Raw genomic sequence first — 17385 nt, 5'->3', positions numbered from 1 at the left:
TTCCGGCCAACCTGCCAGACGAAACCCGGCCAGCACCTCACCAGGAGGCGGGGCCCGCGGAGTGGAAGGGAGGCCCTGAGAAGGGAAACGAAACGACAGCACATCACCAGCAGTTCCCACAGCTCGAGTCCACCAAAAACAAGAGGAAGCTGGTGGGCTCCAGTCTGGAGAGATTTGGGTTTTGGAAACCCACGGAGTCATGGGTAAATCCTAAGGTTTCATGTAAGTGTAATCATCTTTAAAAGTTAGGCGAGGTAGCGTGTGCACTTTCTTGTCCGTATTTGCAATTTTCACGTGCTTACGGCCGCAGCAGTTTCTCAGACACCACTGGCAAGACTTGGCCTTTTCTCAGGGCTCCCTTCTCCTAACACGAGCATGCAACCAGGCTGGCAGGTTTCAGAACTTAGTACATTTTCTTCTAAATCACATGCGTTACTGAAGCCACTGACCTAAGAGCCATCTTGTCCTAGGAAGAAACTGCTGTCTGGAAGTCATGGGCCTTGACTGTTGTCATCTCGATAGGGTAGGTAGACAGACAGAAATGAGCAGAAGAAGAGACCTAGGCCGGTTAGGAAGCCCCTTGCGGCAGCTCCTACTAAGGCACTGAGGCCTTAGTAGCCCAGCAGGAGTCCAGGCTCACACATGCCCCTAATCAAAGGGATGTATTATTAGAAGCTAGAAAGAGAGAAACCATCCTGCTTATCAGAATATACGCCCTGCTTCTCAGGGCCATTGTACTGAGCTCAGACAACCTTGGGAGCAAGAAAGGAGAACGAGGCACGTCAGCGGGGAGAATGAGGTACTGCAGAGGAAGAGGCGGAGACAATTCTACCTGTAGACATAAAAACTCTCACGCAATGTAAGGAGAGGCTGCTTTCCTCTCCTGGGTCAGCCACTCCATGTCGGAGTGTACTCGCTCTAATAAACTTCTTGCTGTCCTGTGCTGCACAAACTCTGTCTCTTGACTGAATTCTTTCCTTCAAGACAAAGAACCGAGGTAACAACAGGCTCCGGTGGCTTTGAGGTTGGGCTCTCCCGACAGGAGAGTGAATCCTCGAGCCATGTCTCAGCATCACACACTGCGTCACCCATTCCGCCCGGTCTCTGCTCCGTCCTCAACAGCTCACCAGATCTGCTCCTTTCAGTCACACAGCTACAGAAATCAGGTGAGTACCTTAGTTAGGAGACCTCAAGTGTTACACTGAAAAGCAAGCAGCAGGCCTGAATGGTTTTATTTATACTAGTGAAGTTTACAGGTGAATTGATGGTGGTAAAATAGTATTAACACTATTTCTTTTAAAACTCCAAGTTTCAAGACTGTGGAAATAATTCTGTCTACTGTAACTTTCATGTAGAGTTAACTGCTAATTTCTGAGGTATTTTGATTTTGATTTTGCATTTCATGGTAAATAAAGTACGTAGCTGGAAAATTCCTGGGCATCAACTTGATTCCAAGAAGACGTTTTTTTCCTTAACACGTTGCGTACGGATCACGAGAATCTTCGTGTTTTTTTTTTCTGAGCCATGCGTTAAGGACGGATAACGAGAATTCTCGTTTTTACTGTTGACTCTTTTTACTTTGCACATTTTATTGAATTATTTGTTTCGTTAATAACAAAAGAAGCTGCTTTCTGCAGTATCACACCAGGAGGGATTACTAACATCATAGGTGAGTAAATCCTAAAAAATTTCATAGAAAAATAATAAATGACATAGAAGCATTTACGCTTTAAAGAGAAGAGTGCATTTTAAAGTAGTTTCTTTTAAAAACCTGCTGGAACAGAGGGGTATGAGGGATTTAAACCTCGTCGTACGCAACGTGTTAAAAGAGTCAACTTTTTTTTCACCAGAGTCAGTCCCACATGGAAACAATGAATCCAAACACTAGTTTTTAGAGGGGCCTCTAAGTTTCAATAAATTGTTAACATTTCATTCTCAGGGCTTGGAGGCTGCTGGTTGGAACTCTAAGAGCAGTTGTCCTGGATGATGGGGACACCTAGCGGCAGCTGTGAAAACGACAAGCAGCTATCATTCCTTTGCAAACAGTCCCCATCTGTGCTGCTCATGGCCCAGCAGTACAGGCACCGCCCAGGAGCTTGTTAGAAATGCAGAATCTCAGGCCCCAAGCACACTCCATCACAATATGCATTGTAACGAAGTCTTTCTAAGAGAAAATGGCCACCCAGCACCTTCACTGAGTCATCTGAATGGGACTTATCTTTGCAGGAGACATTTTCCCCGCCCTGCTGAAAGTAGTCAGAACACACCTGCCTTGAAGACAATCTTGGGGTAAAAAGGAAGTCTTTATCTCCAAGTAAACTTGGCATGTTTTAAAAAGCAAAGTCTAAAAACATAAAATGAATGTTTCACAGCTCCTTTAACATCCATGCCACAGAGCAGAGGCCATCACGGCAGGCAGATGAGACTATGCTCTTGAGACGGCACAATCGCCGATTTTTCTGGTGACCCAGGTGCTGACAACAGAGTTCCGGCCCAGAGGCTCTGCTTCTGGAGTCAGGGGTCCCACACACGTCAAGCCTGGGCCAAATGCTGCTTCGGTGTAGGGCCTGCCTACCTCTCACGCTCCAGATCCCCAGGACTCTTACCTGCCCCTTATTTCCACTGTAATTAACTTACATTATGCCTGAGGCACTTGGTGCTTCACAAGCAGTTCTCTTCTGCTAGGACTACAGGCTCTTTGAGGAAAGGGACAGTCACTACCATCTGGATGACATCCACCACAGCTCGCAATGAATGCCCAAATGTCTGCTGAAGACCAAATACTTTACAAACTGTGACTTAGTACTGTTATCCCCTGGGATTTATATAGCAACTAACCTTACAAAACCCACCCGTACTACACCAGCGGTTATGACCACTCTGGTGTCTAGTTCCCAATACAGAGGCTGCTAAAAATCAGTTGTTATAGGTAAATACACGGGTAAAATTTGTCCCCAATGGAATCACACCCTTCCCCCTACTCCCAGCTGCCTTTTTCAAGCTTTAATAGCGGTCTTTCTAATATGCTTGAGAAGCAAATGAAGACTGGAAAAGGATGGGATGTGGTAGGTGAGAACGTTCTTCAGCCTCCCATCAGTATTCAAGTATGAATGCCAGAAACCGGCGCACACAACAGTGCTTGCTACCCGTCAACTAAAAACGTCTTCAGAATCTGCTCAGTTGTCTAGTTGAGGTTTATGATGCTAGAGTTTCATTTCAAAAGTTGAAAATCTGGGTGTCCTAACAACCATAATCAGGGCACCTGGTCTTCTCTTCCGTGCCTCGATGATACTGTGCGGACAAGTTCTTCAGGATTCATAATTCTTTACCTCTAAAGAAGCTGCAAGAGGGTGGCTGGTTGGCTCAGTTCGTTAGAGCGCGAGCTCTCCACACCAAGGTTGCCGGTTCAATTCCCACATGGGATGGTGGGCTGCGCCCCCTGCAACTAAAGATTAAAAACGGCGACTGGACTTGGAGCTGAGCTGCACCCTCCACAACTACCTAGATTGAAGGACAACGACTTGGAGCTGATGGGCCCTGGAGAAACACACTGTTCCCCAATATTCCCCAGTAAAAATTTAAAATAAAATAAAAATGCTGCTGCAAGAATGGAGTCACTACTACTGTGTTTCCCTGAAGAAAAGACCTAGCTGGACCGTCAGCTCTAATGCATCTTTTGGAGCAAAAATTAATACAAGACCTGGTATTATATATATTAAACTGTATTATTACATAGACCCAGTCTTATAGTAAAATAAGACTGGGTCTTGTATTAATTTTTGTTCCAAAAGACACATTAGAGCTGAGTGTCCCGCTAGGTCTTATTTTCGGGGAAACACAGTAAATACACAAAAGCACCCAAGAATTATCCTGTGGAAAATTCTAGTCGGGTCAAAAGCTGGTATGGGCTTTCTGAAGACTTGTGGGGAAGCATAAGGGCCTTACTCATCAGATACCATGAAACAGTCCCTGTGGAAGTTTAATGGGTGCAGAAGATGTAATCTTCTGTTCCCCAACAAAACAGGTAGAAAATACTGGAAATATCCTGAAATGGGGGAAAAAGGAGGAAAACATGTACATCAATACTTATTAAAATCTTTATTCATCTTGTTTTCAGAATTGAAACCATGGAACACATTAGAAATTTAGGTGCACATCTGTCTTGATTGGTATCTGGCCAAGCACAACCTCTATTTGTGCAACAGCTCTGAGAGGAAATCCTTGGCAGACCAAAACAGGGTGGTGGTTTTTAAACCTGTCTTTTAAGCAAATAAATTAGCTTCCCAGTAAGTTATTCCTAGTTCCCCCCAAAACGTTTTGTATTTGTAACACCTTCGTTCCTTAAAAACCTGTGGCAGTATAGTACCCAGCCCCTACCTTTTCAACCCAGACTTGAGGAATCGGAGGGAGAAAAACTGGCCTTCCCTGTAAAGAGGATGCACGAAGTCAGCCCTGGCTCATTTGTGTGCGTAGCCAGGGCTCAGCAGGCATCTGCTGAAGGAATGGTCTTTATGTCACTAAGGGTCCACTCTCGGACACTGAGAACCTTTTGCCAGCTTCAAGTTCTTCAGCAACGTAAGTCAATGTTTCCCTGTGTCAAAATAAATATGTTTTTTCTTGCTAAAATACATATGACTATATATATACATACAGCTTTACTCACGTTTCCTGAAACTCAAGCTCACTCATCCAAGACAGCTCATTGACAGACGCTGTTTTACCATCATCAAGGTGTGGTCATTTACTGGTCAAACAATACAGGGACCATCAAGAAGGGAGGTTGAAGGAATATGGTAGATGGGACGGGGAAGCCAAAAGCCTTCTTCTTTTTCAGAAAAGATGGATTTCTTTGGAAGAACATGCTGCCCTCAGGTGACATTGAAAAATTGCCATGTATAGGATTCATCTTTCCCAAAATAATATGCAATGAATGTACCCAAATTCTCCCATTTCCTTCTTAAATTTCATTTGACGTATTAATCCTGAGTGCAAACAAAGAGAGCTGCCTTACTAATGTATTACTGAACAATACTTTGAGCAAATCAGATGCTGCCTATTAATGTGTTTTGCACAGAAAATTATTTTGGGGCAAACCCACAATATAGCCTCATATTAAAGCAGTTTTAGAATGAAACCTCTGTACTTGTATTTCCCCACTCAAACTCTGGACTTAACATATTTAAGAAGTAAGAGGACAAGACATGGCAGCCAGTTCTGATTTTCCTAGTTTTATAATATTAAGCTGTATCCACACCAACTGTTAGATACTAGCTAGGCATACCCTACTTCGGAATGACCAAAAACCCTTCCAGTGAGTTGTTTGATTGTAATAGTGCTAGATTCTAATAAATAAATCATAAAGAGGACAGTGTTACAAATCTATTAAAAAGATATCTACCTCTTTTTTCAGACCGAATCTAGCATTTGTGAATTTTAGGGCTATATATTTACGGTCAATTTTCTGCAAGATTCACCTAAACATACTTTTCCAGCTTAATCCAATCCTGACTTAGAACATAAATGTATATGCTTAGTGCCATCTCACACCACTCTATTAGCATAATTCTAACTTTAACCACTATAGATCTGAACACCTTTAAGATCCTGAATTTTAAAACAATAGGGAAAGAGAATGAAATGATCCATTTTCAGCAATGGTTTAAACAAGGATGAGACATTTCCAAAGCGGCTTCCTCTCCCGCTCTTTTCCTTAAAAGAATTTTCTGCCTTTAGCATTACGAATAAAGCTCCCAGTTTGAGAACGGTTCTCATTCATTCCACTACAGCATAATGAAGTGTCTGAAAGAACATGAGTCCATAATTTAGTTCAACTAACACTTACCAAGGAGAGAGGCACTGACACCCTCCCGTCTCCTGCTAGCCAGCTCCCTGACACTAAGGTATCCTCCAGCTCAGTTGTGAATCTCTGGACACACGCAGTATGTGGGCTTAAAGTTGGAATCAATGCCTCCTTTTAACACAATTTCACTCTTCTGTGCTAGTATCTGTCTTCTTAAATTCAATACATTTTTTTTTTATAACTGAGCCCATTTTTGTGTACATCTCAAAATGTATATACAAAGCACAAAAGTATCCTAATTTCATGCTATTTTAAAGTACTTACAGGTTACTCAGTTATCTCTCAATGCCAGGACATCGGGGCATAACTTCTAAACTGTGTTTAAAAAGGTGGTTGCTTAAAACTGGTCTCCAGTGGCTGGCACTGAATGTCTTCAACCACACTGTTTAAATATTAGTCTCTGCCTGACAGAAGCACCCACCGGAACAGCACCGACAAGATGCGGGATGAGAGCACACAGCTCGGAGCACAGGGAGTGGGCACACAGGCCTGTCGTCCTCTGGTCCGATACTCTGCTGCAACTGCTTACACGGCAAATCTCTTGGCCAGAGCCCAGAACTAAGCCTGTGTTGTAGCAACCTGAAATTTGGGAGTGCCAACGTGAGACATAAGAACAGTACTACATCATGGGTTCAGAACTCCGAACAAGATCAAATGATGAAATTAGGGTTTGATATAAGTCAAAATCTTAAGGCTCTTCCTGGTACAACCTCCTTCGTTTTAAGGCTCAGAAGGCTTAAAATCTTTGTTTCCAGTCTTCCGCATGGCTCAAATCTTAAGACAGGTCCAGCCACCAGCAGGATGTGCGTTAGCATCTGGAGGAGGAGCTGGCTTTTCTCACAAGAAAGGCACAAACAGGATTGCCAATCTCTTGGGAACAGCAGCTTCAAATGCCTTAAAGGCAGAGGTGGAAATTCATTCCAGAAGAGAAATCAGGATGGCAAAGATCACAGGCACCCTAACTCTTACTCAAGGTATTATTTCAGTTTGCTTTGTTAATTTGGAAAGGATTTGCCTCCTTTGGGCAAAAGGAAAAAAAAAAAGTCTCTATAAGAGAATCGTGTTTGAGTTGTAACAATTGTTCTCTAGAGACAACTTTTTGGTTAATCTTGACACAACTGTGAGAACGCAGACTTGACTTAGGTACAAGTCACACTGACTCTTACACACCTTAAGAATGTGAATACAGGGAACCTGCTTTTCACTAATTCGGTCTTCTCCCCAGTTCCAGTTCTCCCGAGTGGATCTGTCTCTCTCCTTCCCGCCTCTAAGAATGATCAGAAGCACTACCACCGGATTCCTTAAAAGCCCAGACATCTTTCCTGCTTTTGTCCTTCCTTCTTCTTCTATCTTAGAAAACACATCCCCTCCAACAGAGCATGCTCTTTTAGCTCAAAAGAATGCCAGGTTCTACTTGCTGCCACTCCTCAGGAGGCAGTAAAATTCCCAATTTGACTAGTCCTGGTAAAAAAGGACTCAGGAGATCGCAAAGTGTTTTCAGAAAATCCACAGGTGTGGCAAAAGGACTTTAAGGATGAACTCAAAACACACACTCCAGAACCAATCCGAACGTCGCACCCTGGTCTGTCCCTTGGCATGAGAATTCAGACTGACCAACGCTGATGCCCACTGCTAGAATGGGCAGTGCCAAGGAAGTCCCTGGGTGATTCAGCAGGAACATTTCCATGGCCGGAACTTGTAGTCTTTGCTTTAGTTTCTACTCCAGAAAACACCACAGAAATCCAAGGCCACCCTGCCCCCAACACCACAACTTGCTGCTGGCCATTTCCAGTCCGTCTCACACCATTTGGAATTGATTGTGCTGTTTCTCTATCTTTGTAAAAAGCAGTTTCACTGATTTTGTGTTGAGATTACAAGTGGGAGAGAGGCATCCTGTCTTCCACCAGCACAGTGTCCACCCCGAACTGGTCAGTGCACTGCTTCACGGTGCCCAGGACACCCAGGAGCCGCTGGTCCACGGCGTCGAGGTGCGGCTCGGAGAGCACGGGGGCGAGGGGGTCATGGGCCATGGCGGACGTTAAGGCAGAGCGCAGCACGCCGTTCTTCAGGTAATTCAGCCTGTTCCAGGTGGAAACCCGGATGCTGGAAGAAAAAGTTTCAGGACAGGTTACGTTAAACCTCTCACTATTGAGTTTAAAACCTCTCACTATAGAGTTTAAAGCCTGCTTGGAAAACAAAAGCAAAGAAATAATTAGGTAAAATATCTCGACTAAAGAAATCATTACGAGTACGTCACATTACCATATTTGGTAATTTTTCTAGGTAATCAGAGATACATACAAAGATTTACACACACGTTCACTGTGCTACACAGGAAAAACGTGACCCAATCTGAATGTCCACCAATTGGTAGTTAAATAAGTATGGCTCATCTACTCAAGGAAATACCACACAGACATTAAAAACAGTTAAGAAAATTTAGTGGCATGGGAAAATGTCCGTAATATAATGTTGGGTGGGGGGAAACGTTGGAGTCAAAAAAAACCGTTTCACTCCAAGTCTGTGGGGAAAAGAAAATGTGTACACACACACGCGCGCGCACACACGCGCGCGCACACACGCACACACACACACACACAATTAGAATGAAGTCATTACAATGTTAACAGAAATTATCCTTACATCTTAATGGGTAATTTTAATTTTCTTCTATTTCTGAATATTAAAAAATTTTTACCATTAATATTATGAATAGGAAAAGTTTATTGTAAGGCCACCTATTTTCCTTAATTATTTCACCAACTAAAGAGGACCTTTTGTTTTTCTCAGAAGAAAAGTACTGCTCTCCCTGCGGGTACTGTGGGAATTACTAGGTATGCAGAAAACTTGGACTCTAAAAAAGGCAGCCTGTTCTGCAACTATTTAGAAAGATCGATCTTTGGTGAAAGCATGGGCAAGACAAACAAGCACAGAAGCAGTGTGGTTCCGCTATTCTAATACACTACAAACGTCCAGAGGATCAGAGCTTCCCGTGTGTGACTGAGGTACCACTTAAGCACCTCTCAGCTCCAAATTCACTGCTCATATATGACCTGCTATAATGGACAAGTTTCCTTTAAGCATCTCTCCTCTTAAGCTTTCTCAGGAAGGGGTTCTCCAGCCACTTCCGGGTGCAGCACAGTGGGCCAGCAGAGCGTGGGGGAGGCCACCAAATGGAGCGCTGCCCTGGCCACATTCCCAGGGCAGGCCCTGGTGATCTTGCAGGCTTGGCCTGGTGAAAACCTTCCTGAGGCGTTCCTGACATGGAAACCAGTGCCCCCAAAACCACCTCCCCATTCTGGTGTCCGAGTTCCTCTGCAGACCCACAAATGTGCCCTGCCTACAGCCAAGAGCGTTTCTACTGAGTTGTCCCTCCCATATGAACACCAGTGGCTGACTGCCAGTACCCTGCTTGCACTCTGGATGGTTGACTGCCTGTACCCCATTGTATTCTGGATGGGTGACCGCCTGTACCCCACTTGTACTCGAGATGGTTGATCACCTGTACCCCGCCTGCACTCGGGATGGGTGACCGCCTGTCCCCTGCCTGCACTGTGGAGAGCTGCTTCCTTCCTGCCTGTAAACTTACCTGCCATCCAGTGGGCTGAACTACACCTGCTGCACGGAGGTCAAAATCCCAGCCTTGGGGAGGGGGTCCCCTTACAAGTTTGTCCTTCCTTGGGTGTTCTCAGCCCTAGTTTTATTTTATAGTCACTCTTGTATCACAGTTAATTCTTTATACTAAACTTTCCTGTTTAACCCATCATATCCTTTCTTTCTCCTGATTGGACCAGATTGATATCAATACAAAAACATCCTCCTTCAAAGATACGGTTTTTGACTGTATGTATCAGCTTTCCAATATTAATGAAGATAATTAAGGGTTGCCTGGGTAAACACTTCCTGCAGAACATTATAGCTACTAAAAAAAATGGAGGAGGGGGAGGGGGGGAGGGGAGAGGAGAGGAGAGAAGAGAGAAGAGAAGGCCAGCTGCCAGGAGGGGCAGTCTTACATGGTCCCAGTGTGTCTGGAGTGGACCAATAGAAGTGATGCCCCTGGACTTGCACTGCTGTGTGGATCCCAGCTGACTCAGTGCTCACACTTTAAAATCTTACCAGCAATCATGATCTGAAAAGGAGCTCCTTAGAGCCCATTCTTTATCTCATTTTCTTGATTTACTTTTTAATTTCTTTGTTCTCTAACACAGACTTTTTAAAAAATCAGGTACTAAATACCTATGGGAAACGTTATTTGTGGTTTATGCAACTTCAAATTAAGATATGCAAACCACAGAATGTCTGTGGTGATGACAAGACTTGATACCACAAGGTAAACACAGTGCAGCGACCAGGGACACAGAGGGCACTAGATTTTTTTTTTGGGGGGGGAGGACTATAATCTGATATCAAAACAAAGATGGATATACATTATTGAACAGACTGAAAATTTCTATTCATATAAAACTCGAAATGAATTCTGAGTATTGGGTTACCTGTCTCCACCTTTCCCTGATCCCTCATCTCAGGATCTTGAGGGGTTCTGGGTTGGAAAAGCATGAAAAGCACTGCTCAGGTATTAGGAAGTTTTAAGGTCAAGGAAACTGATGCACTGTGACCTGCGCCTAGAAAGGAAGGCAATGCAGGCGCATGCGTTTGATGTGCGTAACTTACATGCAGCACTGATAGAGAGGGGCAAGAATGCTTCTCTCATCCAGCGAGGGGTTTCCAAAGCTGAAAATGAAATGAAAGCTTAGTGAATTCGGTGGAAGCACCAGTTCCCTTCTTAGCAGCAAAGCAAAAGCAGATTCTGTAAGAAACCCAAATATGATCCTAGATAATTTCATGCTCCCTCAGCTCAAATCACTAAAATTAAAAACAAACAGGGCACGACCAATTAGACATAGGATTCCTAACATCCTGTACTATAGCATCAAACCACTATAATCATGTACAGGGATCCTTTCTCCTGCCAAGATACTGCAAGGTGCTGAAGCACAACTAGGGTAACAGTGGTGTCCACACATCTTATTAAAAATAAAAGTAACTTGTGTTTATATATAACCACTAAGCAACTCCTCTTCATCTCATGAGAGCAAAAAGTCTGCTATAAAAAGAGCAAAACAGGGCTGGCCCTGTGGCTCAGGCAGTTGGAGCTTCGTGCTCCTAACTCCAAGGGCTGCCGGTTGGATTCCCACATGGGCCAGTGGGTTCTCAACCACAAGGTTGCCGGTTCAACATCTCGAGTCCTTTAAGAGACGGTGGGCTCCGCCCCCTGCAACTAAGATTCAACGCGGCACCTTGAGCTGAGCTGCCGCTGAGCTCCCGAATGGCTCAGTTGGTTGGAGTGCATCCTCTCAACCACAAGGTTGCCGGTTCGACTCCCGCAAGGGATGGTGGGCTGTGTCCCCTGCATGGTGGGCTGTGTCCCCTGCAACTAGCAACGGCAACTGGACCTGGAGCTGAGCTGCGCCCTCCACAACTAAGACTGAAAGGACAACAACTTGACTTGGAAAAAAAGTTCTGGAAGTACACACTGTTCCCCAATAAAGACCTGTTCCCCTTCCCCAATAAAATCTTAAAAAAAAAAAAAAAAACGCAAAACATCCTATCAAAAAATTAATGTTTTAAATTGCGTGAACCTTTGGGTAGAATAAATTTAACAGTAATCAAATTTCATGTTCTATTAAATATGTATTTCTCAAGATTCTAAACACCACAGTCAAGAAAGAATGTGAGTAGTAATAAATCAATGACCTTGGTTTCCAGTTGTCTATAAAGAGAATCATAAAAGCCTTTGGCTTATGGGAAAAAAACCACTTTTCCATTTTTCAAAAATCAGAACCCAAAATAAGACAGAGGTATAGGTGCCAACAGCGAAGACCCTGAGCAGAAATGGGAAGGACCTTTCGTCAAGTGTGTTCTGGGTTTTTCCAGGATACCTTAGAAACGTCCTTCTCGTCTACACAGAAACCCCTACCTGACCAGCGTGGCCCTGCCGGTCCTACCTTTTGGCATTATCGAGAAGGATGAGCATACTGGCGCCTTCATCATCTTGAAAACTCTCATAGTGATGGCGGTCGGCATTGCCAATCAGGTAATCAAAGACCGCGGTGTCGATGATATCCAAGAGGCGCGGGCCGGAGTCGTAAGGGGACGTCTTCTTCACAGCGTCACAGTAGCTCTCATCATACTCCCACCTGAGGGCAAGTGGCATCACCAGGGTTATTTACCAAGAACCATCGGTGTAAACACAGAGAAGACAAAGTCCCTGCCTAGCAGATCTGCCCAACCCCCCACCGTTCTTTTCAGTCTCAGACAGAACCCCTGGCACCTAGCCAGGCACAGGAGTGAATCAGGTCGTGGCTCACGGAGCATTTACCTGGCCAGTTTGCCCTCGCGGTAAGTCCTGCCCCACGGGTGTCGGTGTTTCTGCAGAGGCCACACATCTGGAAGCCAAAGTGTGACAGAACCCTCCATTGTGTCTCCATCTGCACAAGCTGGCTCTGTTTCTCGGCAGTAATAACACTTTCCATAGAAACAAGTGTTATTTCCTAGAGGAGAGAAAGGAGCCAAATACACTTAAGGAAAAAAGGAAGATTCCAAGTTCTCCCCAAACAATGTAGAAGAGAGAAGTAAACAGATACTGTGAAAACCAAGATTCTGAACTTACATTTAAAACATCTGTTTATTTTCTGTATAGGTAATAAAAGCACATGGTGTAAAAAAAAAAAATTTGAAAGGTGCAAAAGGATATATGAAAAAGTAAGTCTCCCTTTCTCTGTCCCTTCTATCCAATCTCGCTCCCAGGAGTCCATTACTGTAATAAGAATCTTTCTGAACTCGCTTGAAGTAATGTCCTCTTCTGTTCCGTCAGGGCTGAGATCTCGGCCAGAGCACCCAGAGGAGGGAGAGGGGGCATGTGCAGGGAGGGTGGGGAGCATCTACAGTGTGGACACACCGGGCAAGGAAGGGGGTGAGTCACGTCCCAGGCTGGATGGAGCAGGATGGTGCGAGATTTCATCATGCTATTTTGTATGGTGCACAATTCAAACCTTATGAATTGCTTATTTCTGGAATGTTCTATCCAATATGTTCACCAAATTCTCTCCATTCTAGAGTTATCTCTTAACTCTTTCTATCCCGTCCTTGCTTTACTTCTGATTCGTACTGCATATGAATTTACTACAATAGCCCAAGTGCTCTCATCTCCCAATTCTCCCTTCCCAATGCTGCCGCAATTCGTTTTCTAAAATTCAAGCCTGATTTCTCCATGTTCAAACTGTTTTAGGGGCCTCCCAGTGTCTCAGGAGAAAGTCTCAACTTGTAAGCATGGCATCCGAGGCCCTTCGTGCCACTGCCCTGACTACTGCCTTCCTCACTCCCCAGCTCCCCACGCACCCTTCACTGCAGCTAAACTACACAGTCTCTTCTCATCACCCTGGTCTGCGCTGTTCTCCACATGGGACAGGGTTAAGTCAGCCCGTGAACCGGATGCGAACAAAACCACATTTTAATTTTCATTAACTTCTACCTGAAACAGCATTTCCTTTCATTACTATGGTAAGGAGCAAACCATAGCAGTATTGCATTATTTGACTTTTTCACCAGAAGAATCACCGATTTTTCATACCATAGTAGCACTGTGGCAAATATTATAAAGCACACTTCCATTCAGTCTCAAATTATGGTAGTTACAAGATCACTACTAGTTCTTGTTACTTAATGTGTTAAATAATGAAGCACTTGTGACTGCATCACAAATTTGCTTTTCATAATTTTCAATAACAAAATACTTCAATATTTTTGGCTTCATAACTTATGTATTTGAAAACAGTATTTTGAGAAAGGATCCATAGGCTGCTCTGGACTGCCACAGGAGCCTCCGGCACCAGAGGTGAGGAGTCTGCTTTCCCACTGCGTCTTCCTGCGGGGTTGCTGCACTCCCTTTAAGACTCGGGCACCCTATCACCTTCACTATCACCCTGGCCCTGACTTCGAGGCCATCCCCGTCCCCTCCACACTCCCAGAGGCCCCTGTCCATGTCTGGCTCCCTCATGAGACAAAGCTCCTTGAAGACAGGACGGTCTCATTGATTTCTGTATATTCAGCATCTAGCTCAGAGCCTGACACACAGAAGGGAAATGAAATTTTGTTGAATAAATGAATATAAAAGAATATAAGCAAATGAAGTATTTTAGAGTCTTAAAATCTCGGTTTGAATCCTAACAATTATAATAGTAGCTTTGTGACTTTGGGAAAGTCACTTAACTCTTTTAAGCCTCTTTCTCAGGTATGAAACGTGGCTAAATGTCCCCTATCTACTGTACTCTTGTCAAGAGGATCAAATAAGGCAACTGTGTGAAAGTGCTTTGTCAAATTGCAAGGGATACATAGAATTTGTTATTATTTTATCAAGGGACCTAGTAGTACATGTTTTAAACACTGTGCTAAGGCCAGCCCATTATTTAAGACCTACCTCCAGCCAAAGCTCTCCCTGCCTGCTATGGATGAATGTTAGCGTCTCCCGGAATTCACACGCTGAAGTCCTAATCCTGGTGTGTTGGCATTTGGAGGCGGGGCTTTGGGGAGAAGCCCTCATGATAGCTTAGCGTCCTCAGAGGGAGAGACATGAGAGGACGAGGACCTCTCTCTCTCTGCCATGTGAGGATATTGCAAGAAGGCGGCTGACTGCAAACCTGGGAGAGAGCTCTCACCAGAGCCCAAAGACACCAGCACCCTGATCGTGGACGTCTAGCCTCCGGAACTGTGAGAAATGAATCTCTATTGTTCCAGCCACGGTTTGCGATACTTTGTTACAGTGGCCTGAACTAAGACACAGCTCTACGCTGCGGGTGTATCCAGCTCATTCCCCAGATGTACCCACCAATCCTGTGTGCTTTCAGGCCTTGATGGTCTCATGCCCACTAGTTCTATCATTCTGCCCAATGCCCTTTCCTCTTTACGGCCTGGGTGCTCCTACTGATTCTCCAATACTCAGCCCCCGTGTTAATAGCCTCCTCTACAAACCTTTTTCTGGCCCTTCCCCTTCCCACACCTCACACACTGTATGAGAGTTACTCTCTGAATCTCTAGAGAGCAGGGACTCTGGCCTAGTCTTCGTGGCCTCCTCTCATCCATCAGGAATCCATGTTTGCCTGAGCATAACACTGAACAAGCAAACGTGATTAGAAAATACATGAAACAAATCAGTGCCACTGCATGCTTTTGGTTATTTTTAAGAACAGCATAGCCCAGCCTTATAAGTTTAAACTCTGATGAATCTGTCACAAGTCTTTTCAATATTCAGTTTCACCTCATTTTAAATGTAAATCCATTCACTCCAGCAAAGCAAGGTGAAGTTCATTTCACAGTGTCTGTTTCAAGTCATATAATGCCGAGCACTGTGTCATTGAAAATGTCACCATGAAGAGGCTGGGACCACAGCACCTCTGGATTCTTCCCATTCTCACTACGCACACAAGAACAGGAGTAAGAATTTGAGCTCAGGTCCCTTACCTCGGAGTGAGATAACAGAGCAGAAGCCAGAGGGACTGTAGCCAGTTCACGCACGAGTTCTGGGCTAACCCTTGCAGGGTAGGAGGCGGCAGTGGTGATCTCCGGGCCGAAATGCAACCCTACAAGGGAATTTCTGACCCTCTTACTGAGTTGCCTTAAGGTTTCCTCAGTTGTAAGGAGACAGGATACAGTTCCCAAGAAAGTACATGCATGTGAAAAAAACCACCAAGCCTATGATATACAGACAATACAGATTTAGGCCAGAATTTGAGTTTGATATTTAGCTTAAGATCAAGCAGAAGGAAATAAAGTTATCAGCTACTTAAACTATCAGTAACTGATCTCACTTCCTACCTCACAGACACAACCAAGTACACCTTAGGGAAAACTTTCAATTTCCTGCCATCTACCTTTCGATCCATTTCCCTCAGTAACCTGAGAGCAAGTTGCCTGATTTGCTTCTGTTCTCCCCTGAGTTCTTCAATTCCTAGAAGTCATGAACCAGTTTTTTCAATGATGCCCCATTTCACTTAGAAACTACCCCCATCTATAACCTTACCTACAGTTAGGAAGGTGCTTAAGAGCTGCTCCGTGGCAACAGGCTTGATTTCTGTCCGCAGATTAACAAATCTGCCAACCACCAAGGGGGCTCGGCGGAAACCCAGAATCCTGGTTTGGAAGGATGAAGAACAGGAGAGAAAAATCTTTGGAGATATATTTTAAATAGTAGTCTTAAAAATTATGATTAAGCATGTTAGATGTGTAAAGGACTTGTTGATAGGTGAGTAACTATTTTTTAGAGGTTATTTATGAGTTTAACATCAAGCTGTATGTAATTTGTTTTAATATACACTTCAGCAAAAAGGATAAGGCAAATCTACTGCTTGTTCCAGGGAGTGGGTAATGGGTTCATTATATTATTCTCTCTACTTTTGTTTGTTAGGAAGTTTTCATAATAAAAATTTTAAATAAATTTTAACAAAGCATTAAAAAACACTGGGCCTAAACCCTTACTTGGGTTCAAAACTTTGGATAAAACAGCACATTGACAGAAAATTATACAGAGCAAATCTAAAAGGAAAAACCACCATGACAAATTAAATACAGATACATTGGAAGACATTTCTCTCTAATGGTCTAAAAGTACAACCTTATGGTTGAGCACAATCATTTAAAAAAAATGAAATTTCTTGTTTAAAAAATACACATTCACTGAAGTTGGAGGGGCAGGATTCAGAACACAGAAATTTTATAATGAAGAAAATAAAGATCACCCATAATTCCACAGCCTAGAAATAACCACTGACATTTTGGCCTACGAGCATCTTTCCTTTACATGTACACAGAAACACTCACTCTTGTGTATATATACACACAGCATGCAGTTTTATATCCTGTTTTTCACTGATCACTATATCATGAGCGTTTTCCCATGTCATTAGAAAGCCTTTAAAAATGGCCATGTAATAAATAATCCACTGGTCAGGGCTTCTGACTGTACTAAATGCAACCTCACAAAAGCAAAGAGATCAACAGTTCTGTCAAAATAACACAAAACTTGAGAGAACCTCCTGTGGCCAGAGAAGGTGGTCAAATTCTAATGTAACAGAGAAATAGCAACCCAGAACAGGAAAGTGTCAGGAGCCGCAGATGGGAAAGAAAGATGGTAAGTATGTTTTCTCCCCACTGACCACTGCCAGGCCAAGATGGCAGGCAGCTTAATGCCAAGGAGCCATGCCACAGGCACTTGGGCCTGGCCGGGTGGCAGTGAGCTAATGGGATAGGGCACTGGGTAGAGTGTCTTTCAGATTTTGAGGTAGGGAAGGACTTCTACATACAAGACCCCCAGAGGACAAATCATAATATTTAATTAAGTCATAATATTTAAATAAACATTATATTTAATTAACACAATAGTAATTATTTCTGTACAAAGACAACTCACGCTAAGTAAACAAATAGGTGTTGTGCTGTGAAAAGATAAGGATACTAAATTTTGCTAATAATTG

General features: G+C 43.7%; 1 protein-coding gene and 1 long non-coding RNA gene across 5 annotated transcripts in view; one reads left to right on the top strand and one right to left on the bottom strand.

Moving 5' to 3' along the window:
* The first annotated feature begins 19 nt into the window (after positions 1-19).
* On the top strand, positions 20-3119 carry LOC141569365 (uncharacterized). The gene is made up of 3 exons (XR_012492913.1): positions 20-222; positions 985-1166; positions 1940-3119. It is a non-coding gene; the product is annotated as an uncharacterized LOC141569365 (long non-coding RNA).
* A 964-nt stretch (positions 3120-4083) lies between these two features.
* FAM20B (FAM20B glycosaminoglycan xylosylkinase) overlaps positions 4084-17385 on the bottom strand; it is a 33350-nt gene continuing 20048 nt past the window's right edge. For all 4 annotated transcript variants that reach the window (XM_019731030.2, XM_074322291.1, XM_074322290.1 and 1 more), the window contains exons 4-8: positions 15936-16045; positions 12240-12411; positions 11866-12057; positions 10532-10591; positions 4084-7963 (exon numbers count right to left, since the gene is read on the bottom strand). In XM_019731030.2, the coding sequence (XP_019586589.1) occupies positions 7732-7963; positions 10532-10591; positions 11866-12057; positions 12240-12411; positions 15936-16045 (766 nt within the window). In that variant the 3' untranslated portion in view covers positions 4084-7731. The remainder of the gene's footprint in view (positions 7964-10531; positions 10592-11865; positions 12058-12239; positions 12412-15935; positions 16046-17385) is intronic.

The sequence above is a fragment of the Rhinolophus sinicus genome, linkage group LG17 (assembly GCF_036562045.2).
Source record: "Rhinolophus sinicus isolate RSC01 linkage group LG17, ASM3656204v1, whole genome shotgun sequence".
Lineage (NCBI taxonomy): Eukaryota > Metazoa > Chordata > Mammalia > Chiroptera > Rhinolophidae > Rhinolophus > Rhinolophus sinicus.
Note: the sequence above shows the minus strand (reverse complement) of the source record. Positions and strands in the feature narration are given on the sequence as shown.